General features: G+C 47.1%; 1 protein-coding gene across 2 annotated transcripts in view; it reads right to left on the bottom strand.

Annotated features, from left to right (window-relative positions):
• The window catches only part of DDRGK1 (DDRGK domain containing 1), a 42,597-nt gene extending 28,458 nt beyond the window's left edge, over window positions 1-14,139 (bottom strand). Inside the window, exons 1-2 of one of the 2 annotated variants that reach the window (XM_069856662.1) lie at window positions 14,025-14,139; window positions 6,477-6,635 (exon numbers count right to left, since the gene is read on the bottom strand). In XM_069856662.1, the coding sequence (XP_069712763.1) occupies window positions 6,477-6,635; window positions 14,025-14,112 (247 nt within the window). In that variant the 5' untranslated portion in view covers window positions 14,113-14,139. Of the gene's footprint in view, window positions 1-6,471; window positions 6,636-14,024 lie in introns of both variants that reach the window. The other variant, XM_069856660.1, reaches the window with a different exon arrangement.
• Window positions 14,140-27,377: the final 13,238 nt, after the last annotated feature.

Below are 27,377 nucleotides of genomic sequence, written 5' to 3' on the forward strand. Positions count from 1 at the left end.
GCTGGGGAGGGTCTTTTTACAAGGCCATGGAGTGATAGGACAAGGGAATGGCTTTAAACTGGAAAGGGGAAGATTTAGATTAGACATCAGGGAGAAAGTCTTCACAATGAAGGTGGTGAGGCCCTGGCCCAGGCTGCCCAGAGGAGTCATGGCTGCCCTGTCCCTGGAGGTGTTCAAGGCCAAGCTGGATGGGGCTTTGAGCAGCCTGATGCAGTGGGAGGTGTCCCTGCCCATGTTAGGTGGGGGAGAACTGAATGATCTTTAAGGTTCCTTCAAACCCAAGCCATTTTATGATCATTTTTTATTTTACAAGCTAGAGAACTCAAACTGTCAAAAGCTGTTGGCTTTATCGTTATCAGTTCTCTAGAAGTAAATTTACCCAATGTTCACTGTACTGGATGTTCCTACACCTGCGCTCAGACAGACTCGGGTAAAAGCTCAGGGAAAAGGCAGGCAGATGTTGGAATACTTAACCTTTTGGAGTCATGTGCTGCTACCAGAAGTAGAGAGCCTGTAGTTTATTCCAGTTAGGAATAAAGGCTGTTGAGAAAACCAGATTATTTCTTTGAAGCTGTCCTTACTTTCTGTTTAAGAAAAGAAAACGAAACGTAATAATCCACACAAAAATTCTGGCAACGCTTTTTGCAACAACTCAGAGGTCAGTTCTGTGTAGGATGTGGGCATGTTTCAAACTTAAGCACTTGAAAACGTTCCCTGGAAATATACTGGGCCGCTCAGGCCCTTCTTGCACGTCCTTCTCCTTCTTTCTCTAGCTCAGCCTCACCCACAACGCCTGCCAAAGCCTTTCACCCAGAAGGCTGTCCAGCGGGCTTTGTTTTGCTTGGTGGTTTGGAGCTTGCCATCATTTCTTAGAGAAGGCTGTTTCTTTGTTCCTACCCTAAATTGTGGTGTGGTGACACCCAACAATCTCAGCCAACATAAATATCACTCCCCGCAAGACAACAGCAGTGAGATTTGGTCCAAGACACCATTCCAAGCCACAGATAACTTGGAGTGTAAACCCCGTGTCCAACTCACTGACTGAGCAACCTTGGAAAGGCAATTTCGCCTGTGCTCGCATCTGCCTCTCTGCAAAATTTTTATCATGTGCTGAAGGCAGGCAGGTTTTCTTACTATGTGTTTGTACAAATTCACTGTTGGAAACAGTGTGTAACAGCCCTTCAAGCATGTATTTGCCTGTGATCATCATCCTCATTATTTTTATCACAGTGGAATCAAGGTGACCAGATCCTACTTGCTGTTAAAAGCTCATAGAATCACAGAATAGTTTCAGTTGGAAGGGACCTCAAAGACCATCCAGTTCCAACCCCCCTTCCACTGGATCAGGCTGCTCAAAGCCCCATCCAACCTGGCCTCGAACACCTCCAGGGATGGGGCAGCCACAACTTCTCCAGACAACTGTGGCCAGTGCCTCACCACCATCACAGGAAAACATTTCTTCCTAAGATCTCATCTCAATTTCCCCTCTTTCAGCTTAAAACCATTCCCTCTCATCCTGTCCCTGTACTCCCTGATAAAGACCCCTCTCTACCCAGCCTTCCTGTAGCCCCCTTTAAGTACTGGAAGGCTTCTATGCAGTCCCTCTGAAGCCTTCTCCAGGCTGAACAGCCCCAACTCTCTCAGTCTGTCCTCATAGCAGAGGTGCTCCAGCCCTTGGACCATCTTCATGGCATGCTCTGGACTCACACCAACAGATCCCTGTCCTTCCTGTGCTGAGGACTCTAGAACTGAATGCAGAACTCCAGGTGAGGTCATTCCCTCAAGTTTCTTGTCACTTGATAGGAATTGCAGTACTAAAACCTTTATGCTGACATCAGATCTGCCAGTTAACTTTCTGCTCCAAGCTGCAAAAAAAACCCAGTCGTGTCAAGAGAAGCGCCTATTTCCTATCTACAACTACCTTTATAAAAGGAGGTTGTAGAGAGCTGGGTGTTGGTCTCTTCTCCCAAGCATAGATGATAGGATGAGAAGAAATGGCCTCAAGCTGTGTAGGAAGTTTGGATTGGAGATTAGGAAAAAGTCCTCAGAAAGGGTTATCAAGCACTTGGCAGAGGCTGCCCAGGGAGGTGATGTAGTCCCCACCCCTGGAGGTATTTAATATATGGGTAGATGAAGTGCTTCGGGATATGATTTAGTAGTGGACAGGTATGGTTGGACTTGATGATCTAGAAGGTCTTTCCCAACCTAGTGATTCTGTGATTCCCTGCAAAGCTCTATGCCCAATAAGCAGGTTTGGAAGCATGGGCATAACTGAAGAATAACTTGAGAACTGGACGACTGTTTTTCCTGCACACAACCAGGAACCGAATAAAAGTTCTCAACAAAATAGCTTTACAAACCCAAAAGTGAGTGAAGTGGAAGCACTCAAAAGCACCATCCAGGCAAAGAGAGCCGAAGACACCCTCCTCAGTCAATAAATAAATGGGATCTGAAACTGGAAAAGCGCTAATGCTGTTTATTCACAGTACCCCATGATCCAAACGACCCTCAACCAGACTCCAATTTATCCTTGCTTCCTTTCACTGCTTAGCTTGGCCTCGCCTGCCCCCAAAGATTAATGCCAGAAGTCCACACACATTTATGCCTTGCAGTGAGTTTATTTTCATTTTGGCTGCAGCCAGTCCCACAAAGCCACTTCTGTCTGAGTCCCATTTAAATTAAGACAGAACGGAGCCAATTAGGTCTGCTAGCTGGGATATCAGAAGCAACCTAAACACAGGAGTACAGAACTTTCCTTTCCAGACTCATTTTCCACAGGGAAAGGCACAAGCATCCTGCTACAACGTGCAGAGCAGATGTTCTCTGAGGGACATGGACTTTAACAGTTGCCTAGATTGCACAGTGCTGCAGTGAGCAGTAGTGTTATGACTAGAACTACGAACTGGGCAACAGAAGCCAACCAAACCCATTTTTTCTGAAGCCAGGGTGGGAGTCACGGTGGCAGATCACAGCTCAGGGGGCTCAGTCATTTTGAGAATCACTTTGCCACCAATGAAAAACATCTCCCCAGCAATCTCTGGTCATCAGAAGATATTAATAGCTGTTGATATTCTCATGTCAGATGACCTCCTTTGAGCACTCAACCACTGAAAAACATTACTCAGGCACCTGGCCAGCAGATTTGCCCCCGCAACACAGCACTGCACAACCCACATGGAACCCGTGAATAAGGTCCCCACATACGTCGCGTGGGTTGCAATTCTGGTAGGAAAGTTGAGACATTTAGTGCTTCGCCATTTATTTTTTGTCTGTCACAAACTGCAAGCAACTTAGGTGTTCTACCCCACCCCGATGAGCTAAAGGACAAACTATAACCTGGTTTGGCTCCATTGTCAATGAATTTAGATTTGAGTATTCAAAACAGTTTTCTTTTGTATGTATTAGACTCCTTATCCAGACTTGAAAATAAATAAGATTAGGATTTCAGCTTCAGAAGGAACAATAAGACGTTAAAGATTCTTATCCTACTGCTACAATTTGTTTTGGTCCTCGTTGCTTCATTACTCTGCCAGAGATTTGTACTGGCACAACACAACTTTGCACAGGCAGCAGAAACTGTGGGCTACTGCTGTACCCTTGATGCTTTCTTTCTCATTCTGGAATTGAAAGCTGACTGTTAGATGGAAAACAGAAAACCCTCATGCTAACCACAACTCCAAAGCCTGCGTGTGTTGCTTTGAGACCATTTCCTAGAGTCAGCAGAACTGGCTCCCAGGAGGCAAGAGCACTTTGAGAACAGCAGTTCCTACCTGACTCCTCTTCTACGTCTGTAACGGTAACACAGGTATGGCCTGGGCATCCTCACACCCCTCCTGAGTTTAGTGCTAGAAATCCTGCAGCACTGGGTTTTTGTTATGCCTGCACCGACCTGGCAGGAGACAAAGTGGCACAGAGCAGCGTTAGGTAGTTTTGTCCAAAGCCAAACACAGGCACAGAGCAGAAATTCTACACTCGGAACAAATATACTCATAAAACATTTTACCAAATTTAACAATATTTAAACAACGAAACCCAAATCTACTTGAGTCGCTGATGTTCTAAAGCAACAAGAACATTTACAAGTCAAGACTGAAGAAACCAGACAGGTTTGTTTTCAGTGTTTCTGTCTACATTGTCAAATAACTTTGTTCTTCAGCCCCAGATGCCTCAACTGGTCGTGTGCTGCCTGGGGCTGAGCATCACTCCAGGTGTTTTGGGCTCTCTTTCCAGGTGAGCCAATCAGTTTTTTTAACACAACTCTGCTGTGGGGATAACTGGCCATTTCAACAGGTTCAAATGAAGGTTGTAATTAGACAAAACTGCTCTCTATTTCCATGACAGAAGGAAAATGCACATGGACAACACACAAAGGAGGCAAAGCCGAGAGGTGATTCCAGGCCTGTGCTGAATGTCCACAGACTGGGTTTCAAAACCTGTAACAAAGCCCTTTCTAAGGGCAAAAAAACCCCAAACTCCACACTAATACAGGAAAGTCAGGGCCAAGCTGAAGGCTTTGCAACACAGCCACAGCCAGTCCATCAGAAAAGGGCTGGTGGGGGACTAATCCCAAGGAATAAGGGCCACTAATCATTCCACACCTTGACAACAGACCCTTCTCTTCACTGCTGAAGTCTACGCTCGGTCTCCAAAAGCTTTGGTGTTACTGGTAGGCAGCAGCGCTTGGGCACTGGGAAAGAATATCAGAAAAATCCTACACAGAAGGAAAAAACAGAAGCAAAGAGCAAGAACTTGTTTTAATTTGGAAGAAGAAATTAAAAAGCAAATAGAACGGGAGCGTCATTTCAAAGAAAACTTCATGCAAGAGCTGCAGCACTTGCAGCTGACGTACAGTAAGCAGCAAAAGAATTATTTATAAAGCCCAACGACACAGATTCTTCCATTGCTAAAGTGACAAAATAAGATAAAGACGTTTGCTTTGACAGCTTCACTGTCAGCCTTCGGTGTTCAAACTTTTGATGTCTGAAGTTCAAGGCAGAAGGTTTTAAAATTCCATTTTCCTTTCAGGATGTTATCAGATGAAAAGAAATAACCAGAGTTGAAAAGTTCAGATGTGTCAATTTTTCGTTTGTGAAACTGCTGGAGATAATTAGCTTGAACAGCACGTTTACCTGCCAACATGAGTGTGAGATGCTTTCTACACCCTGCAAGACATGAAGAAAGTGCACCTAGCCCCTAATCAAGGCACCACACCGAGGAGCACTCACTGTTTCTCACCTGCTGCAGCCCCAGAAAACACCCTGATCTCCACCACAAGTTGAAGTGAAGTGTTCATCAACACTTGAGTAGAAACCCTGAACACTTAACCATTTGAAATAAGGAATCCCATTAGGTGAATCATGGTGACAGCAGCTCTTTAGTAATAAAGATAATAACATGTGAAATTTCACCAGAAAAGGGAGCAAGGCTTACAGAGTGTAGAAGGACATTAATTGTCACCATATTGTTGTCCACAGCCACACCACAGCAGCACAGCTACTAACTGTAGATCCAGCACAGGACTAGAGGACTCATGGTCAACAAAATGCTGTTGTTTGTGGTGATCCTCAGATAATCTGCTCAGTTCTGACACAGTCAAAAGAATCATTAAGAAACACCCTCCAAGATCATAAAGTCCAACCATCAGCCCAATATCACCATGCCTACTAAATCATTTTCCAAAGTGCCACGTCTACATGTTTTCTGAACGCCCCCAGGGATGGTGACTCCACCACTTCCCTGGGCAGCCTCTTCCAATGCTTCGCCACTCTTTCGGTGAAGAAATTTTTCCTGATCTCTAATCTAAACCTGCCCTGGCACAGCTTGAGGACATTTCCTCTCATCCTCTTGCCTGTTACTTGGGAAAAGAGACCAGAACCCATCTCACTACAACCTCCTTTGAGGGAGCTGTAGACAGTGATAAGGTCTCCTCTTGGCCTCCTTTTCTCTAGGCAAAACAATCCCCTCAGCTGCTCCTCATAATGCTTGTTCTCAAGAGCTGTCACCAGCTTCCTTGCTTTCCTCTGGAGACCACCTGGATGGCTTCTCAGAAAGAAAACTCCACATTTTGCAGAGATTGTATCAGGGAATTAATGCTTCCCCTCCCTTTGCAAGAAACCAATGCTTTACTAAAGCTGGTTATTCTACAGCAAGGTGCAGATTCCAGTTACCCAAATCAAATCCACCTGGCTAAGCAGGAAATACAAGACAGTTTCGAGGAATTAAGTGAAGAACTTCTTGTGATGCCATAACAGAAGGAGGTAGGCACTTCAGTTAAAGTTAAGTCATGTCTAGAGACAAGTGATGAAGTGCAGAGAGAAGCTGGACGGTCAAACACATCACAGTCACGCTGTACATAATTCACTGTCAGCAAAACTGAAAATCTTTCTTCAGGAGGCAACCACACTCCCCCACCAACCTTAACATCTGCTGTTAAGGTCCGTTTCAGTGTTTACAAGACGAACAGAACCAAACCTTACCTTCCACCCAGTCCTCTGCCTGCTGCGCTCTCCTCTGGGCCATCAGCCGGTTCCCCATGTTCCTCCGGCGCCTTGGCATCCCATCTCCCCGCTCTTCAGCGTGGGGTCGAGGCCTGGCTGCTGCTGCTGCCACCACATTTTGCTGGGGTCCCTCATCAGCTGCAAAAGGGAAATAGAACTGATGAGAGTTTTGCCGTCTCTGCTTGCCATCTCATCCTTTTGCTGGCCAACTTTTTCAATACCAGTGGTGTTTTCCAAACAAGAGAATGCCTCCCCCACTCATCTGTCATTTCCCTGCATGGCAGCAGTTACGTGCAAGTTCCTTTCCTGTGATTAAGCAGCATCATGCACTGGAACCTTCTTATTTGAGCACAGGGCTCTGAGCAATGGGAATTTTATCCTGGCAGCAATCTCTTTTGCAATAGCATTTGCATCACGGCAAAGGAAAAGCTACAGCTATGTGCTGCTGATGTCACTTGATCTGACCGAGCCCACGCTGTTTAAAAAACCCCACAAATCACCACACCACAAAAACCCACCTCAAGTGCTCAAAAACTGTTCTTATTTAACATAAACTGATAGTCTGTTTTTTTCCCTTGGTGCCAGAAAACAACTCCATTTATCTGTTAGGTCTAGCAGTGAAATCACTTTTTGAGTTACCAAAAGGCAAGGACCCAGGATTACTTTTTCCCCCGCTCTAAAGTAATCTGATTTTTAAAAAAAACTTCCTTATTTTCCACTCATGTAATCCAGAAGTCGATTCAACTCAATTCCAAGCTAAGGGCACGCATGTTCCAGAACGCAGTATGTAAATTGTTATACCTGAAACACGAATAGCAAACAAGAACGACAAATTACAGCTGTAAGACATAGAATCATAGAATAGTTTGGGTTGGAAGGTGGAAGGGACCTCAAAGCCCATCCAGTTCCACCCCCTGCCATGGGCAGGGACACCTCCCACTGAACCAGGCTGCTCAAAGCCCCATCTAACCTGGCCTTGAACATCTCCAGGGATGGGGCAGCCACGACTCCTCTGGGCAACCTGGACCAGTGTTTCACCATCCTCATTGGGAAGAATTTCTCCCTGATGTCTAATCTAAATCTTCCCCCTTCCAACCTATAGCCATTCCCCCTCATCCTATCACTCCAGGCCCCTGTAAAAAGTCCCTCCCCAGCTTTCCTGCAGCCCCTTCGGGTACTGGGAGGCTGCTCTAAGGTCTCTTCAGACCCTTCTGTTCTCCAGGCTGAACAATCCCAACTCTCTCAGCCTGTCCTCAGAGCAGGGGTGTTCCAGCCCTTGGATCATCAGCGTGGCCTCCTCTGGACCTGTTCCAACAGGGTAACTTCATTCCATTGTGCTGATTTAAAGTGCAGGTCTCCCAACACACACATGAGGGAAGACAGGACAGCAAAGGTCATCGCTGCACTCACTGCCACCCTCTCTGCACACACTGCTGCAGTTACTAATTAAGATCTGACAAGTGAGGATTATCCTGGCAGAGGAGCAGCTGGGAGACAGCATGGGAGCTAACAGGTGACTACCGATGGGCTCATTCAAAAGTTCTCCATAGGAAACCCTCCCCCACATTTTCCTTTGAGACCTCCACGATCCTGTTGCTATCAACTACAGGAGTCACACAATCAGATAATGGTAAAACATCCTCCTTAATACCTGCTTTGCATATTCTGTTGATAAGTGTAACTGATACTTGTGTATGTTGTTACTTGCTCAATCCTGCAAAGCATTAACCACTACACCTTAATTCAGCTAAATATTCAAATGGTCTCATGCAAAGCTGCAGAATGACTCATTTACTTCAACTCAGCACACATTTTTGTGCTTTGCCGGGTTATATTGTGTCCCAGCAGGAGTACAAAATGCCTTCCACGCTCTGCCAAGCCTCCAGCATCCTCTGATCCAAACAACACCTTCTGAAAAATCCCCTACTATTAGCATAGCAATGACCAGAAAATAAGATTCATTATGACTACATGTATGCGACAATCAAAAAGGTGTGCTTGCAGCTCATACTGGTGTATCTCAATCAGCTTCAAAGTGGCTACTGATAACATAGCTGCAGCAGTACGGAGCTCAGCACTGGCTGCAAAGCAGAGTAACACAGGGAAGCATTTGGCCAGCAAAACATTTAGTAGTTCAAGAATTCCTACAACAACGTTCTCAGTCCTCAGCAAACTCCAGCAAAGTGAGGGTTTGAACTGAGTCGCTGCACTATCATGCTGCTGTCACCCTCTTGTTCTCACCCACTCCTTTATCCACAGATCAAAACAGGTCTATAACAAATTACACAGTGCATGCTCCAGGGATGCGATTTATTTTGCTTCAAGACTTGCCCAGTCCTATTTACAGCACAATAATGCTTATTTGGAACGTTATAGGAACACACTATAGGAAAGTGCTGTACTGGCAGAGAATCTCTTACTGGGAGACTACCCCATGCCAGAAATGCTTTGTCTGAAAAAAAAGACCTTTTATACAAATGCAGTATTTCTCTTAAGTTCTTGAGATACACTGCAGCTCAAACCTTGGCACCCTTTCACTTGAAAGCTTCTGTGTCCCTATCCAAGTACCTTCAGAAGAGGGTCCTGCACAGCGTATCAGCTGTTCTAGCACCCATTTATTCTGGGGCTTTTGCTTCCTACTGTCCTGTGAAAGAGAGCGTGTTTTGCATTTTGTGAAAGAGGAATCCATTTATAAGCCACGTATTCACTTCAAACCAAGGTGCTTAACCCTCAGAGACAAATGTGTGAACCAGGCTATCTTGCTTTCCCGATTTAATTCTCTACAGGAGACACGGTAATTCCTCAAAGCTGATCAGTGGTAACAGGGCTCAGAAAGCAGCAAAAACCCCACCAAACCTGACCTGTATCAAACACACAAGGTGGCTGTTGGACAATGCTTTGGTCTGGTCTTCAAAACATTCAGATAAACAACAGAAAACACTACGGATTATCATTTCATAGGAAAATATACGCTTTAATGCAGCTTTTTTCTTCCCCCCCCCCCTACAGATTCTGTTTGCAAGGCACTACGCTTGACAGTCATTTGAAAAACAGGCATGTTAGTCCTCAAAATTCCTCCCAGCCCTTCATGAGGGGGAGGAGAAAAGACTCCTTAACTCTGTCTGCAACACACTTCTACCTGGCTGGTTCTCCAGGAGTCAAGGACTTGTCTCCGTGGTTCAGGACACATGGCTAGCTCCAGTATCTAGGAAGTCACATGTGCTCTCTCTCCCTCTTGGAACTGGAAGTATCACAGATTGACCAGTGCTGCACAGAAAGGGACGTGATTAGCGGTTTCAAAGAATACAAGGGGCACACCTAAAAACCTTCTTGCTCTTATTCTTGAAACTGGATCGACATGTCAGATCTGAAGTCAAGGACAATTTTCTCGGGGGACTGACCCTGTATTTCCTTCACCTCCTCCTGCAGCACAGGGCACAGTTTGGTCACTGCACTTATCTGAGCACATCTCTTCGTCTTCCTGGAGCTGCAGAGGTCTCAGACATCGCTGGCACCCCAACCAAGCCAGTTCCGGCAGAGATGAGTCACACAAGGACTAGTGGGACTGGATGTAGAAACACGGCAGTGAAATTTGTTGGAAAACTGTTGGAATGGGTCCAGAGGAGCACTATGAAGATAATCTGAGGGCTGGAGCACCTCTGCTATGCGGACAGGCTGAGAGAGTTGGGGTTACTCAGCATGGAGAAGAGAAGACTCCAAGGAGACCTTACAGCAGCCTCCCAGTACCTGAATGGGCTCCAGGAAAGCTGGGGAGGTACTTTTTACAAGGGCCTGAAGTGATAGGAGGAGGGAGGATTGGCTTTAAACTGGAAGGGGGAAGATTTAGATTAGACATTAGGAAGAAATTATTCCCAACGAAGGTGGTGAGGCACTGGAACAGGCTGCCTGGGGAAGCTGTGGCTGCCCCATCCCTGGAGGTGTTCAAGGCCAAGTTGGATGGGGTTTGAGCAGCCTGGTCCCTTCCAACCCAAACCATTCTAAAATTCTATGAAATTTAACAACCAACATTATATCGGTGAGACAAATGATCCATGAGTTGCCTAGTGGTTTGCAGAACAGCAGGCCAGAACAAATAAATCAGGTGAAGCCCCCCAGATTAACAGGCAATACCAACAAAAAAATAAACAGATGTCTGGGAAACAGACAGAGGTTTAGTTTGTATTTTAATCAGTATGTTCTCAGGTTTCTGACTCAGCTTTTCAAACACCAGGCAATGCCTCTTTTCTGGGGACAGCAGATTCACTGCCTTGCTGAGAGAGCAGCTCTGCCTCTGCATTTCCAGAAGCATCAGCACAGTGCAGAGGCCGTAACAGAGGTTACTTCATCAAAATTGTTGGTCTGCACACAGCAGCGACTGCATGACCCTGGCTGTACTGTCAAAAGCTCCTTCCAAAATAGAAACAGAGGGGAATTCTGCTCTGAGAAAAGAAAGCTTCCTCCTAAACTGGATGTAAAGCACAAGTTACATCATTACACAGAATACTATGAAACCTTACAGAGCTCAGACTTCTTAGGACCTAATTTTACACCCCCAGGTAGAAATCCGCTGCTTTACAAAGCTTTGCTGATTTTTCCTTGCTCAGAGCGAAGACATGTCTTCCTCAGAAGCAATCCTGTACCTATCACAGCACATTATCACAGGGTCTAGAATTGTTTGGGTTAGAGGAACCTTTAAAGCCCTTCCAGCTTCAACCCCCTGCCGGTGGCAGGGACACCTCCCACTGGATCTGGGTGTTCAAAGCCTCATCCATCCTGGCTTCAAACACCTCCAGACATAGGGCAGCCACCACATCTCTGGGCAACCTCTGCCAGTGCCTCACCACCCTCACAAGAAAACATTTCTTCCTAAGATCTAATCTAAATCTCCCCTCCTTCACCTTAAAACTATTCCCACTTGTCCTATCCCTGCACACTCTGCTAAAGACCCCAGCTTCCCTGCAGGCCCCCCTTGAAGTACTAGAAAGCTGCTATAAAGTCTCCATTTACATCAGATAAGCAAGTCCATCAGGGTAACACCTGGGCCAGCAAGTTTCTAAGCAGCTCAAGACACAGCTACTAGTTCACAAGCTCCCTGGTTCTGCAGGGACGCAGCGAGAGCTCCACCTGCTGCATCTTCACACCTCAGTGCCACGTCACAGCATCCAGCACCTTCTACCTCCCTGCTAACCTGACCTGTGAAATCTATGAGCAACCTACTCAAAATGGAACAGGCTGAAGCATTCTTGGCTTCCCGAGAAGGCGCTTATCACACCAGGGCTTGCTCACAGAGATGCCAACCATGTATAAAAGCCAGCAGCCCTACGGGTTTTTCTATTCTCAGCAGAACAGGTCCAGACATGACCTTGCCGGAAAGACCGTGCTGCTCCAAGTGACCTTTCAAAGGAAATACAAAATTAAGGGATTTGCCTCTCGTGACCCTTAGTTCTCTTCATTATCTACAGCAGGAAAATCTTGAATGTTTTAAAAGGACAATTCCCCAACAGGGAGCACAAAGAGAAGCTGCTGTCGCTACGCCTGGACATTAAAAAGCGAGAGCTACCCACCAGTTCTCTAGGTCAGGAGTCCCTGATTTCAAATTCTTTCCATGAGACAACAGTTTTATGAGCAGAATTGTAGCAGCTTCAATTTTCCATGTAAGAAAAAGGGAAAGCAATTTGCTGTTTAAGGCTGAATTTTGAATATAATAAATACACCACAGCCCCAATGGTCTTGAAAAAGAACTCCTTTTGTGTAAGAACAAAGTCATCCTCACAGCCTGAAATTCTGCAACGGATTTTATAATAACAGAAATGAGAATATCAAAGTAGAAATCACCTTAAAAACCACAATAAAAAAAGCAGATCAATGTGGAAGTGTCAAAACAATATCACCAAAAAAGATGCTTCAAAATGAATCCTGAATGTAAACTAACTTTAACCAAGCTGCCCAAAACCAATATTGAAGCTTTTTTAGAAGTCAGACTATTTACAACAAATGTTTGGGCTTCAATTTAGTTAGAACTTTGCAGGCTTAGAAAAAAAAGAGACGTAAGTCCTCCCAAGCGCAACAGCCCCTGATTTCTCCAAGTCACGATAAGCAAGCTCAGGAATAACATTTTTCCAGGAGTCCTTCCTCTCTGGGATGTGCAGCATCCCCTTGTACCAAAAGCTCAGGTCTAATTCACTAGGAATGTGAGGAAATGTCACCAGTTTCTGAGATTTAGAGCAGGTCTACGCAAGGAAAAGTGAAAGAGATGTTTTGAAAAACCTACTTATCAACAAAACCTGTTTTTAACACAACATCCTTACCAGCACACAACTTCCCTGATTGTGTTTATACTAGAAGTGTTTAATTTTTTTCCCTCTTAAAAAAGTTATCAAGGCTACCCCTTCCCAAAAGGAAAATAAAAGAGAACATCCAAAAGACCCCAAATCCTGGAACGTAGTGTTATATTGGCAATGGCTTCAGGGTTTTTCCTGCCTAGGTATGTGAATTTGAGAGCTCGCTGCTAAATAACCTCCCTTCTTCCACTTTAAAAAGACAGCAGGGATAAGGAGTTCACAGCCGCATCCGACCTTTTCCAGTAACATCCAACTAACACCTGCACAGGTTTGCTTCTACCACGGTTTCATGCTGCCACAGTGGACTCAATGATCTTAAAGGTCTTTTCCAACCTCAATAACTCTATGATTGTAACTACTGGTCAGCAGTAAAACACTGACTGTCCATGGGAGGCTTGGAAGTGCTGTATCATCTCCCTGTTCCCAGGGGAAAAGGAGGGGGAAGAACACCGGGATTCCAGGGGGGGAGGAAAGGGGGAAGGGGGAGCACCGGGATACTGTGGAGGAGAGGGAACAGGGGGTTGAATTATGGGATCCCGGGGGAATCACAAAGATGTAGGGTCAGGGACAGGAAAGGGGAGGAGGAGAACACTGGGATCTGGGGGGGGGAAGGCAGGAAAAGAGGGAGGAACACTAGGGTGGGGAAGGGAAACACCAGGAACCGGGGGAGAGGAAAAGAGGGGGAACACCGGGATCCCGGGCGGGACACGGGGGAGGGGGAAAGGGGAGCTGAACTCCGGGATCTCGGGAAAGAAGGAGGGAGGGAAAAGACGGCTGAACTCCGGGATCCCAGGGGTGCAGGAAAAAGGGGGAGGAACACCGGGCGAGAGGAGTAGGACACCGGGATCCCCGGGGGGGGGGGGAGGTGGGAAAGGGGGACACCGGGATCCCGGGGGAGGTGGGGCGGAAAGAGGGGACACCGGGATCCCGGGGGGGAGGGTGGGCACGACGACACCGGGATCCCGAGAGAGGGGAAGAAGGCGGGGAGGAACACCGGGATGCCAGCGGGAGAGAAGAAAGCGGGGGGAAACACCGGCACCCGCGCTCCTCCCCCCGCCATGGCGGCTCCCCCTCAGCGAAGGCCCACGGCGAGGCACAACCCCCCGGGGAGAGCAGGGCCCGGCTGCCGGCGGCGGTAGGGGGCTGTGGGCGGTGAGAGGAGGCCCAGCCGAGCCGTGTGACCCACCTGCCCTGGCCTGGCCGCGGCGGCGGGTGGCGAAGAAGAGGAGGACGGCGAGGAGCAGGGCCAGGGCGGCGAGCAGAGCGGCCGCCATCGCCGGCGCCGCCCACACCGGACACGGGGGAGAATGGGGGCGGGGGGGAAGGGGGCGGCGCTTGGTATGACCCACCCTGCAAGGCCCCACACAGCGCGGGCTGCCCGCGGGGTGCCTGATGCGGGTTGGCGCTGAGGCGCCAGTGGCGCAGGCGGGCAGGCGCGTGGCGGGCACCCCAGACAGGAAAGGGGGAGGCGGGGGCCTGGTAGCGGTGGTGGTGGTGGTGGGGGTGTGTGGCATTGAGGGGCGGGGCCTCGCAGCGGAGGGGGGCGTGGCCTGACGATGACGATGAGGTTTGGGGGCGTGGTCTGAGCAAAGGGCGTGGCCTAGAACTAAGGAACGTGGTCTTCGGAAGGAGGGGCGTGGCCTATGGGCGGGGGCGTGGCCTGAGTCAAGGGGCGTGGTCTGTGAACGAGGGGCGTGGCCTATTAACGAGGGCGAGGCCTGTTCAAGGGGCGAGGCCTAGGAGCGAGGGGTGTGGTGTGATACAAGCCTCATGGCCTAGAGAGCTCTCTAAACTCTCTAAGAAATATTCCGTCCTCCAGTGTCTGGCTGTTCCTCTGTAGTCCTGTATCGAGCTCTGCGGCACCGCTGAGAGAGCGATGAAGGTGCTGGGGCTAGATGTGAGGCAGCAGCCTGTGCTCAAGCAACAAGCTCATCCCTGGAGGAGAGGGAAGCGATGAGGTGTCCTCACAAACCTGTGCTCGGCAATAGTCCCACTCTAACTCTATCCAAAGCGCTCTTGAGGGCACAAGTAGGTGTTTCCTGGAGCCACACGTGAGCATTCATGAAGCAAAGCTCAAAAGACGCATTTGGAAAGAAGGGTCGTCCCAGTAATTTTATCATTTTTTTTGTTAGTTCATTTAATTTGGCTGTCATTTGTGCTTGGAAGGAGTTGATGGCTCCCAGATCCTGTTCTGTCATCATCCAGCTAATGACCTTGGTCTGCAGGCAGCGTATAGCTGTACAAGTGATAATAGATTCTATTTGCTTACATGGTCCTTACAGTCTTTAATAAGTAGATAATATAGAATCATAGAATAACTGGGTAGGAAGACACCCACCGGATCATCGAGTCCAACCATTCCTATCAAACATTAAACCATGCCCCTTAGCACCATGTCCACCCGTGCCTTAAACCCCTCCAGGGAAGGTGACTCAACCCCCTCCCTGGGCAGCCTGTTCCAGTGCCCAATGACCCTTTCTGTGAAACATTTTTTCCTAATGTTCAGCCTAAACCTCCCCTGGCAGAGCTTGAGGCCATTCCCTCTCGTCGTGTCCCCTGTCCCTTGGGAGAAGAGGCCAGCTCCGTCCTCTCCACAACCTCCTTTCAGGTAGTTGTAGAGAGCAATGAGGTCTCCCCTCAGCCTCCTCTTCTCCAGGCTAAACACCCCCAGCTCTCTCAGCCGTTCCTCATAAGGCCTGTTCTCCAGCCCCCTCACCAGCTTCATTGCTCTTCTCTGGACTCGCTCCAGAGCCTCAACATCCTTCTTGTGAATATTAATACTGTGATACATATTAATGCTGTGATGTTGTCTGCTCCTCACTGGGCTGCGGAGGTCGCCGATGAGGATTTTCCTGTAGGTGTCACCATTAAACCATGTAGAAAGAGAGTTTAAACTCCACAGATGAACAACAGCACATCGACTGCCCAATTCACTTTGGTTACTGTGGTCTTCAGGAGCGTTTTACACTCCTTGACCTGTATTTCTCAGATGCCTTTTTATATTTTTCCTAGTTTAAGTCTGGAAAAGTCTCTTCAATTTCTTTAATAACCATTCATATTTTTGAGGATTTTGAGGTTGACTTCCTACCAAGACACTTAGAAAATGTACGTGAAGGCTGCGATGGGCAGTGTGTGTTAATGAGTTCAAGGACCACCTCTTGGAGCATAATTCATCCCATTTCATCCTGCAAATATCACACTATGACAGGATCACAGTAATCCAGAACTTGTAAACCTACAAGAGTCCAGAGAAGAGCAACAAAGCTGGTGAAGGGGCTGGAGAGCAGGTCTTACGAGGAGCGGCTGAGAGAGCTGGGGGTGTTTAGCCTGGAGAAGAGGAGGCTGAGGGGAGACCTCATTGCTCTCTCCAACTCCCTGAAAGGAGGTTGTGGAGAGGACGGAGCTGGCCTCTTCTCCCAAGGGACAGGGGACAGAATGAGAGGGAATGGCCTCAAGCTCCGCCAGGGGAGGTTCAGGCTGGACATTAGGAAAAAATTCTTCACAGAAAGGGTTATTGGGAGCTGGAACAGGCTGCCCAGGGAGGCCGTTGAGTCACTTTTCCTGAAGGTGTTTAAGGCACAGGTGGTTGAGGCGCTGAGGGACATGGTTTAGTGTTTGATAGGAATGGTTGGACTCGATGATCCAGTGGGTCTCTTCCAACCTGGTTATTCTAAGATTCTATGATTCTATGATTCCTTCAGGTGATGTGGGAGCAATGTCTGGTCCTGATGTTTGCGGGGAAAATGTGAGGCTTATCATAGAATAATAGAATGGTTTGACTCAAAATGGACCTAAAAGATTGTCTGGTTCCAACCCCCCTGCCATGGGCAGAGACACCTTTCAGTGGATCAAGTTGATCATAGCCTCATCCAACCTGGCCTTGAACACCTCCAGGGATGAGGTATCCATGACTTCTGTGGGCAACCTGTGCCAGTGCCTCAACACCCTCACAAGAAAACATTTCTTCCTAATCTCTAATCTAAACTCCCCTCTTCCAGCTTAAAACCATTCTTTTTTGTCCTAGCCCTGCACACCCTGATCAAGAACCCCTCCCCAGTTTTCCTGTATCCCCTTTCAGTAGTGGAAAGCTGTTCTAAGGTCTCCCTGGAGCCTTCTGTTCCCCAGGCTGAACAATCCCAGCTCTCAGCCTTCTATGGGAAGTGCTCCAGCTCTCACCTCATCTTCATGGCCTCCTCTGGACTCGGTCTCACAGACCCTTGTCCTTTTCAAATCATTCTTTATTTTGACAAAAGGTCAAATAGCGCAATCGCTCGTCAAATTCCTCATTCTATATAGGAGTTATGCACACTGGTGTGAATGAGCATCACTTTTCTGTAACAGCAGTGAGCATGAATCCAGCTGGCGGTGCTGGATTCAGTAAGTGGATGGTGGTGTCGTGTATTGATGTCCGGTAATGAGCCTCTAAATAGAGGCAATTCAGCTTCATCTGAGCTAATAAACTAAGTGCATCCAGGAACTAAATGTATTCTGGACTCTGTGGCCAACTGGCAGAAAACGCCCTCTTCTGTGCTTGTAAACTGTCTTGCCTTCCAGGAGAGGGTGGCTGGATGCAAACTACCTGCTGGGAGTTGTTCTTGGACTGTTCCATATGTTGAACTATGCCTGGGAATGATCTAGGAAAATGCAAATTGGCACCCAAATTTTTGCTGAGGAACTTTCTAACCCTTTTCTCACATGGATGATTACTTTCCAGTAGCTGGGCATGCCTGAATTTACAGTGTGGATGTAATCTCTGTGTATCAGACTATATTCACAGGGAGAAATCATAGAATCGTAGAATCACCAGGTTGGAAAAGACCCACTAGATCATTGAGTCCAACCATTCCTATCAAACACTAAACCATGTCCCTCAGCGCCTTGTCCACCCGTCCCTTAAACACCTCCAGGGAAGGTGACTCAACCCCCTCCCTGGGCAGCCTCTGCCAGTGCCCAATGACCCTTTCCGTGAAAAATTTTTTCCTAATGTCCAGCCTGAACCTCCCCTGGTGGGACTTGAGGCCATTGCCTCTCGTCCTGTCCCCTGTCCCTTGGGAGAAGAGCCCATCTCCCTCCTCTCCACAACCTCCTTTCAGGTAGTTGGAGAGAGCAATGAGGTCTCCCCTCAGCCTCCTCTTCTCCAGGCTAAACACCCCCAGCTCTCTCAGCCGCTCCTCGTAAGGCCTGTTCTCCAGCCCCCTCACCAGCTTTGTTGCTCTTCTCTGGACTCGCTCCAGAGCCTCAACATCCTTCTTGTGGATGCAAGCACTGCCTGCCTCCACCCTCCTGCTTGGATATGGACCTCTGGTGTTCTTCGAAATACTTGTTCATAAAAGTGCTAATGAATGGAAGTGTTTCTGGATCCACTGCTTTGTGCCTGTGGGCAAAAACGATCTTCAGCACGTTCCAGCGAGCACTCGGGTCAGATGGCAGGTGACAGAATGAGAGCTGCAGGCAAGTTTTAGAGTTGCAGGGCAATGAACTGGTAACCCTGAATATGGGGTGAACTCTACCCAGGACCATGTGTTAGATCAACATCTCCCCAAAGTCTCTAAAGCAGCTTATGAGACCTGTCATAGAATCATAGCATCATTAAGGTCAGAAAAGACCTCTAGGATCATGAAGTCCAATCAGCAGCCCAACACCACTGTGCCTACTAAACCATGTCCTGAGATTCCACAACTATGTGATTTTTCAATCTCTCCATGGGTGGAGACACCACCACTTTCTTGGGCAGCCTGTTCCAATACTTCATCACTCTTTCAGTGAAGAAATTTTTCCTCATATCCAATCTAAGTATCTTTTGGGAGGTTAAGACTGCTGTGGTAATGGGGAATTAAAGAAAAAAAATAGCTGTGAAGTGCAATCCCTTGGACTGTGGCCACAGAGGTGGGGATTTACCTTTTCAACATGACTCAGCCCCGCACAGGGGTGCCCAGCAGACAGCGTGGCTGAGAAGTGATTCTCAAAAACGTCTTTGTGTGCACTGAAGCAAAACCAAAACCTTTCAAAGGCTCCTTGGTGAAAAGCGAAACCGTGCAGGGTGTGTGGATTTGGATGGCCCTTATTTCAAAGAAGGGCTGTGCCTGGTTAATACCTAAACTTAGACTCTGTGGCTGTGACAGCATCTGGATGTGTGGAGAGAATCATAGAATGTTTTGTGATGAAGGGACATTTATGGGTCATCCAGTCCAACCCCCCTGCAGGAGCAGGGACATCTTTAACCACACCAGGTTGCTCAGAGCCCCATCCAACCTGACTTTGAATGTTTCCAGGGATGGAACATCAACCACCTCCCTGAGCAACCTGAGCCTGTGTTTCATCACCCTCATTGTAAAAACATTTCTTCCTTATATCCAGTCTAAATTCCCTCTCCCTTGGTTCAAAACCATTACTCCATGTCCTGTCACAACAGGCCTTACTAAAAACTCTTTCTCCATCTTTCCTGTAGCCCCCTTTAAGAACTAGAAGACTGCTTCCCAACTCTCTCACCTGTCCTCATAGCAGAGGTGCTGCAGCCATTGGATCATCTTTGTGGCCTCCTCTGAACTCAGTCCTGTCCTGTCCTGTCTCTCCAAACAATTCATCTGCATTGTAGTCTTCAGCTCTTTTGGCTATAAATTATACCAGATGGCTCCAAGCCATCCTTGGGAATGGACACATTCCCAGAAGAGACCTGTTCTACTAAACCTGTGTTTTCTGCTGGAAATCATCCTTGACTAACTCCATGTAACTCCCCTGAACTCTGTCCTGCTACTGGGCAGGTTACTTTTCTATGCCTGGCTTTTTGTAGCTGAAAATCAGTGATAAAACCATTGGCCTTTTTCACAAAGTCAGTCCCAGGGACGACAACCATTATATGAGTAGTGGTCATATTTATGTTCAGCAGGTGCCACTGTTAGAATCATAGTATAGTTTGTATTGCAAAGGACCTTAAAGGTCATCCAGTTCCAACCCCCCTGCCATGGGCAGGGACACCTCCCACTGGATCAGGGGCTCCAAGCCCCATCCAACCTGGCCTTGAACACCTCCAGGGATGGGGCAGCCACAGCTTCCCTGGGCAACCTGTTCCAGTGTCTCACCACTCTCATGGTGAAGAAATTCTTCCTTATGTCTAGTCTAGATCTGCTCCTCTCCAGTTTATACCCATTGCCCTCGGTCCTGTCACCACAAGCCTTTGTAAACAGTCCCTCCCCAGATTTCCTGTAGCCCCTTCAGGTACTGGAATGTCACTATAAGATCTCCCAGGACCCCAACTCTCTCAGCCAGTTCTGATACCTTTCTCATACAGCGCTTCTCCAGCTGCAGAGCTCTCTCCTCTCTCCTCTGGCCCACCAAGCTGTTCCTCTACAGCCTTAATGAGCTGCTTCTATCTTTTCAAAATGTAAATCGTTACCAATTTAGAAGTCATTAGTGAAGAAGCCTGTCACAGCAGCTCCAGTTTAATTTTACCTGTCCCTTCCCTTGTTTCCATTAAAATCCATTTAATTAAAATGTCCATCACCTTCTCAGGGCAGTCATCTCCCTTCGAAATAGATGACCTGCAGGGACCATGACTCAGTTGACAACACGTGAGTAGTGACCAACACCTGGATGATAGGGCTTTCCAGCACGAACTAATGAAGAACAGTCCTCTCTCTATGTATCTACCAGCAGGAAGAGAAAAGAAAAACAGAGACCCAGAATGGAATTTGGTTTCTTTACTGCACGTGAGCATGTGAAGAAAACAGGGGTGCAATTACTGTAACCCAGCGATTCCTCTCTCCGCTTGCCTCCAGGAACCGATGGCGATTCACAAGTGTAACGTGGTTGCAGCTTGAGGCAAGGCTTTAGCTGCAAAAAATCCATGTTTCCAGCCCAGTTACTTAAATCAAGTGCACTTAGCTGGATTGCAAACTCCACTTAATGATAGCGTTGCTTGCTGTTTAACATCTTGAACAGTCCTGCGTTCAGTGCTGGAGTCCTCAGCACAGGAAAGACGTGGATCTGCTGGAGCGAGTCCAGAAGAGGCCACGGAGATGATGCAAGGGCTGGAGCACCTCTGCTCTGAGGACAGGCTGAGAGAGTTGGGGCTGTTCACCCTGGAGAAGGTTTCAGAGAGACCTTACAGCAGCTTTCCAGTACTTAAGGGGGGGCCTACAGGAAAACTGGGAAGGGGCTTTTTATCAGGGAGTGTAGGGATAGGATGAGGGGGAAAGGTTTTAAGCTGAAAGAAGGGAGATGGAGATGAGATATTCAGAATAGTTGTTTTCCTGTGAGGGCGGTGAGGCACAGGTTGCCCAGAGAAGTCAGAGCTGCCTTATCCCTGGAGGTGTTCAAAGCCGGGTTGGATAAGGCTTGGAGCAGCCTGACGCAGTGGGAGGTGTCCCTGTCCTTGGCAGGGGGTTGGAACTGGATGAGCTTTAAGGTCTCTTCTGACACAAACCGTTCTGTGGAAAAAAAATTCTGTGAAATTCCAATCAGATGGAAGGAACAATGCTGTCACTGTGAGGATGGAGAAGCGCTGGACTACAAACCCAGAGAGCTGGGGTCATCGCTTTCCTTGGAGGTACTCAATACTAGCTGCACAAGGTACCTTCCAGCCTGAATTTTTATGCAGTTCTGCTAATGACCATGAAAGAAGCCAGAAGGAATTGCATGAACAAGGAGAGATCAGTTTGAATGCAGCATGCACGGGCTCCTTATCTGACTTTGAAATAACACTACTCTGTTTCAGCAGCTCCAGCTGCCCAAGAGCTAAGCGAGCTGCATCAGCGATGTGGACTAGTTGTTTTTCTACTTGAACTGTGAGGAATTCACAGATAACTCTGAGAGCAGCAAGGCTGCTTTCAACTCCCTGGAGCTCATCCAAATAGATTACGTTGCTGGAGGAAGCTGGGGAAACGGAGAGAGTATCTTTATTTAAGAATAAATTAAAAAAATCCTTAAAATGAAAACACTTTGTAGGGATCCAGCAGGATCGGGAGTTACCAGTCCTTGCTGGTACTGCATTTATCTCCTGTTATGCATGTCTTCTGAATTGCCTTTTCTCTCCAACAAGCGGTGCTCCTAGCTAGTGTTAATTGGGCAGTGTGGGAAAAGGAACAGAGTGGTTGTTTCTGTGAGTAAGTGAGGGAATATAGGACTGTGAGGACTGTCAGGCAGCAATGTACTCAGGGCACTTGTAATCTTGAACCTCATTTGATGGCCAACATAACAGGTTTCCAGGAGTTCTTTTAAAAGCTATACGAAAGGTATCAGAAGACAAATCAAGTCTTTTCTCCCCATTTCCCCAAAATATCATAGAATCATAGAATGGTTTGGGTTGGAAAGGACCATAAATCCCATCCGGTTGCAACCCCCTCGCCACATCTTCCACTGGATAAGGTTGCTCAAAGCCTCATCCAACCTGGCTTTGAACACCTCCAGGGATGGGGCTGCCACACCTTTTCTAGGCAACCTGGGCCAGTGCTTCACCACCCTCACAGCAAAACATTTCTTCCTAATCTCCAATCTAAATCTTCTCTTTTTCAGCGTAAAACCATTCCCTTTCATCTTATCCCTTTATTCCCTGATAAAGAACCCCTCATCAGCTTTCCTGCAGCCCCCTTTCAGTACTGGAAAGCTGTTCTAAGGTCTCCCAGAGCCTTCTCTCCTCCAGGCTGAACAACCCCAAACTCTCTCAGCCTGTCCTCAGAGCAGAGGTGCTCCAGCCCTTGGGTCATCCTTGTGGCCCCCTCTAGACAGTCCAACAGATCCATGTCCTTCCTGCCTTTGTGTGCTGAACTGAATCCCCTGGAGAGAGATGCACACAAGTAATCCTCTAAGAGTGATGCACTGGATTTCATCTGCCAGCTACAATCAGATTCTAAGCAGTGTAGGAGGCGAGGTAGCACCTGCGCTGGATTTCTGCATAGCCCATCCCTTGCTGAGCATCTGTTAATACACCCCAGGCACTTGGCGTCCTCCCTGGGTTACAGACAGATTGTGACTCCAGAGGTTTATATCCCCAAATGCCAAAAGATACCTATGTATAAAATTTGGCAGGCTTATGTGGACAAGACAGACAAGGAGAGATGCCCAAAGCCCCAGTAGCTGTGCTGCAGGTATTGTCGTTTTAGAGGAGGAACACAAAAGCACAATGAGGCTTTTAGGTGTGCTAGAAAGGAAGGGATGCACCTTTCAGCATGTCAGTTAAGATTTACTGGGACAGGTTGCCCAGAGAAGTTGTGGCTTCTCCATCCCTGGAGGTGTTCAGGGCCAGGTTGGATGGAGCCTTGAGCAGCCTGGTCCAGTGGGAGGTGTCCGTGCCCATGCAGGGGGATTGGAACTAGATGATATTTAAGATCCCTTCCAACTCAAACTATACTATGATTCTATGATTCCATGATTTAATTATGCATAATCACATCAGTCAAATCAAAATAATAATGGAAACAATTTTTATTAAAGCCAGAAGAGCACACAGGAAGTTTTCAATCACTTATTCCCAGAGCCCTGCCCTTGGGGCTACAAAAGAAAGACACATAAGGGTTTGGAGTTACATTTTTGAGACCTTATAGCAGCCTACCGGTACTGAAAAGGGGGCTACAGGAACTGCTACACTGGACCAGGTTGCCCAGGGTAGTGGTGGCTGCCCCATCCTTGGAGGTGTTCAAGGCCAGGTTGGATGAGGCTTTGAGCAGCCTGATCCAGTGGGAGGTGTCTCTGCCCATGGCAGAGGGTTGGAACTGGCTAGGTTTAATGTCCCTTCCAACCCAAACCATTCCACGATTCTATGAGTCGATGCTTTATTTTCTCAGCTGTATTATGCACAGAATGATCCGACACAAGAAAATGTGCCCTGGCACAGTGACTTCATGATTTCTCTTTTGCTGAGAAATAAATGTTTGTAGCTGGAAGCCATAAACAATTCTAGAGAATAGCACCATTTGCCTAGTCCTATTTTCATCTTCATAAAACCATGAATTCTGAAAACATAATCTCATGGTAATTTTTCCAAGAACCTAACATTCCTGCTGGCTGCCCGTGTTCGTGCCGTGTCTGGGCTTTCCGAGGGCTTTCGTTACTCATTTTCTCTCTCAGTGAGCTACTGTGGAAATGGGCATGCTCGCCTGGCAGTGGCAATTTTGAAGAATGCCTGCTTTCCTGCTTAGAGTTTGCAAAAAGTAACAAGTCCTTAGGGACTGTATATGCTTGATCTCTTGTTTATTATGGGCTTTTGCTGACTGGCAAGGAATGATGAGAGTGTTTCCATTTCACTTTCCCTATCACTGCTTATAACTCCCTGAAAGGTGGTTATAGCGAGGTGGGTGTTGCTCTCTTCTCCCAAATAACAAGTGATAGGATGAGAGGAAATGGCCTCAAGTTGTGTTGGGGAGGATTCGATTGGATAGTAGGAAAAATTTCTTCACTGGAAGAAAGAGAGGCTTAACTGCCCAGTTCCTATCCAACTCTCCTATCTGTGCTCCTCAGGAAAGGATCATGGAATCGTTAAGGCTGGAAAAGACCTCTGAGATCATCCAGTTCAACCATCAGCCCAACACCACTGTGCCTCCTAAACATGTCCTGAAGTACTACATATACATGCTTTTTGAACCCCTCCAGGGATGGAGATTCCACCACTTCTGATTCCAATGCTTCACCACTCTGTTTAGTAAAGAAACTCCTCCTAATATCCAATCTAAACCTTCCCTGATGCAACGTGAAGCTGTTTCCTCACGTCCCATCACTTGTGATGCATCATTGCTGGTGGGAGCACAGAAGCCTATTGGAGATGTTCTGCTGCAACGATGGTTTCTAGGTGTGCTTTGATGTACTGAGGACTGCACGGTCATGGTGGTGGTTAAAATAAACTGAGAAGAGGGAAAGGAATCCAGGGCTCATTTTGCTTTCGGACTCCTGTGCTGCTCATTTATTTTAATGCAATAGTTCAACTTCAGAGGCTGTATATATTTTTTTTTTCATGCAGAATGTTAGTCCTAGGAATTTGTTTCCATTTTACCAGACTTTTCAAAATCAAGAGACCATTTATTTTACTGTTTGGAAGTGGAAAAAGGCCAAACACTTTATTTTTTTTTTTTTTAATAGAGGAAACATGAGTAAGAAACACATTTGATCTTATCTCCTCCCAGCTTTGTTCTCAAAAGATGTGGTTGGATCAGACAGGGAGAGAGGGAGTCTCAGTGATGGAGGTCAGTACCACATCAATGTTTTGAGGCTCAGTTGTGGACAGCACCTGGCTCACTGCTTTTGCTCTGCTTTTGAAATGCAAGTCTCAGCGTGGGGATGGACAAATAACCCTGCTACTCAAATGATGTCTCCCATTGCAACCCTGCTTAAAGTCAGACACCACGTTTGGACTATGTTGTCTTTCTTGCTAACAAATCCTTGCTCCAACGGTGGCCAAACCCAGATGCCTTGAGAAAAAGAAACAACAGAACTCTCCTGATTGAGGTTGTCTTTGCTTTAGTGCCTTCACTGGACCTTTTCTCCCTGGGTTTGCATCTTTGCTTTTGAAGGAAAGCCTCCTGTAAGTCAAGAGGAGAGTGTGAATACCTGTGGGAGGAAAGTGCCCCCAAGGGCTCCTATGCCTTTTCCACGGCTGAGAGCACAGCCTGCTCCTCAGGCTTCCCATCCCAGTGCTGGGCGTTATTCCAGCTCTAATCTGGGCACAAACTCAGGAGCTGAGCTCAGTGTAAGTGCTGAAGGATTGCACGGAGATTAACGACTACATCAGGGTGATGGTGCTGGGGACAGACAGCATCTTTTGAGCCATTAACGCAGGGCTCAAAGAATGAATCGATGGCTAGTGATGACTGCCCAGGTTACATTGTCTTCTCTTGGATTTAATCACTATATGATTAGTCCATATCTTGAAAATTATGCTATTAAACATTGTGCTGTTCCTTTTATTGGATGGCTACTGGTAGAACTTACTGGGATTTCCTGATTCCATAGAAAACATGCAAAAGTTCAAGAGTTGCCTAGGATCCCCCCTACCTTCCCCAAATCAACATCAGCTCTACCAGCTGAACCCCTGAATTTGTCTGTCTACTTGAAAGCCACCACTGATGGAACACGTGCCCTTTCCTACCCGCAAACCCTTCCAGTTCATCACCATCCCTGTCATTATAAGGATTTCCTTTATGTCTGACCTAAATCTTCCTGGGGACAATGTAAGCCAAATGAATATTCATTATAATTCTGTAATGAATAACGAAGGTCAGTGTTCTTTAATACGAGAGAATAAAGGCACACAGGAGGTCTATTTTGTAACAGAGGTGACAAGTATGTAAAGCAGGGAGATATTATAATTAATTTCACCAGAGTGGTAATGTCCTAAGGACACTCCTGGCAACCAGATGAAGGGACACCATGAAGTTTTAGCTTCAAGAAGTTAAAAAAAAGCATCGACTGAAGTTAATGGAAATTCTGCCTGCATAAGAAACACAGGTGGAAAGGAAAATCAGCTTATTTTAATCAAAGCGAGAGGGAAAAAACCGTAATTTAAATCAGTCCAAGTGATTGCGGGCTTAATTCTTTCCCCTTATTAGACTCTTCAATCCCAACCCTACAGTCCTAAGAGATCTCTTTACACTGGAGACACAAGAATTTGATTTGTATGCGTGCTGACCCCTTGAAGTGATCCAGAGAAACCATCCTCTCTCAGTGGGGTGGCTTTCAAGCTGAATCTTCTGGTAAAGACAATTACATTGAAGGCATCCCTTTCTGGAAACTGTGAGGAGGGGGGGAGAAAGTGTCCCCTCCATCAGTGCTCTCAAATACATGGATTTGAGGTGCTAAAGAATTGCTGTGGGTGGAAGGGGGAGGAGGAGGGAGCTTTGCTTCTGTTCTGAGCTGGAGGAAACATGGAAATACAGATCTATTGATCTCGGAGCTGACAACAGTCTTTAAATCCCCGCTTATGGTTACCAAACTATTAACTTCTCCTGCAACCTGTACTGATAGTTTTCCTATTGAACTGTGGTGAGGCTGCACCTTGAATCCAGGGTTCAGTTTTGGGCCCCTCACTCCAAGAAGGACATTGAGGGGCTGGAGCGCATCCAGAGACGGGAAACAAAGCTTGTGAAGGGTTTAGAGCACAAAGGGTTATGAGAAGTGGCTAAAAGAACTGGGGTTGTTTAGTCTAGAGAAAAGGAGACTGAGGGGAGACCTCATCACTGTCTACAACTACCTGAAAGGAGATTGTATCCAGGTGGGTGCTGGTCTCTTCTCCCAAGTAACAAGTGATAGGACAAGAGGAAATAGCCTCAAGCTGCACCAGGTGAGGTTTATGTTGGATATTAGGACAAATTTCTTTACTGAATGAGTGGTAAAGCATTGGAAGAGGCTCCCCAGGGGGGTGGTTGAGTGACTATTCCTAGAGGTGTTTAAAAGACAAGTAGATGTCATACTTTGAGAACATGGTTTAGTTGTGGACTTAGCAGGGCTGGATTGATAGTTGGACTCAGTGATCTTAAAGGCCTTTTCCAACTGAAACCATTCTGTGATTCTGTCAAGTGACACACTCAGCAATTTGAAGAAGAGAAGGTTGCAGGGA

This window comes from Phaenicophaeus curvirostris, chromosome 4 (genome assembly GCF_032191515.1).
Source record: "Phaenicophaeus curvirostris isolate KB17595 chromosome 4, BPBGC_Pcur_1.0, whole genome shotgun sequence".
Lineage (NCBI taxonomy): Eukaryota > Metazoa > Chordata > Aves > Cuculiformes > Cuculidae > Phaenicophaeus > Phaenicophaeus curvirostris.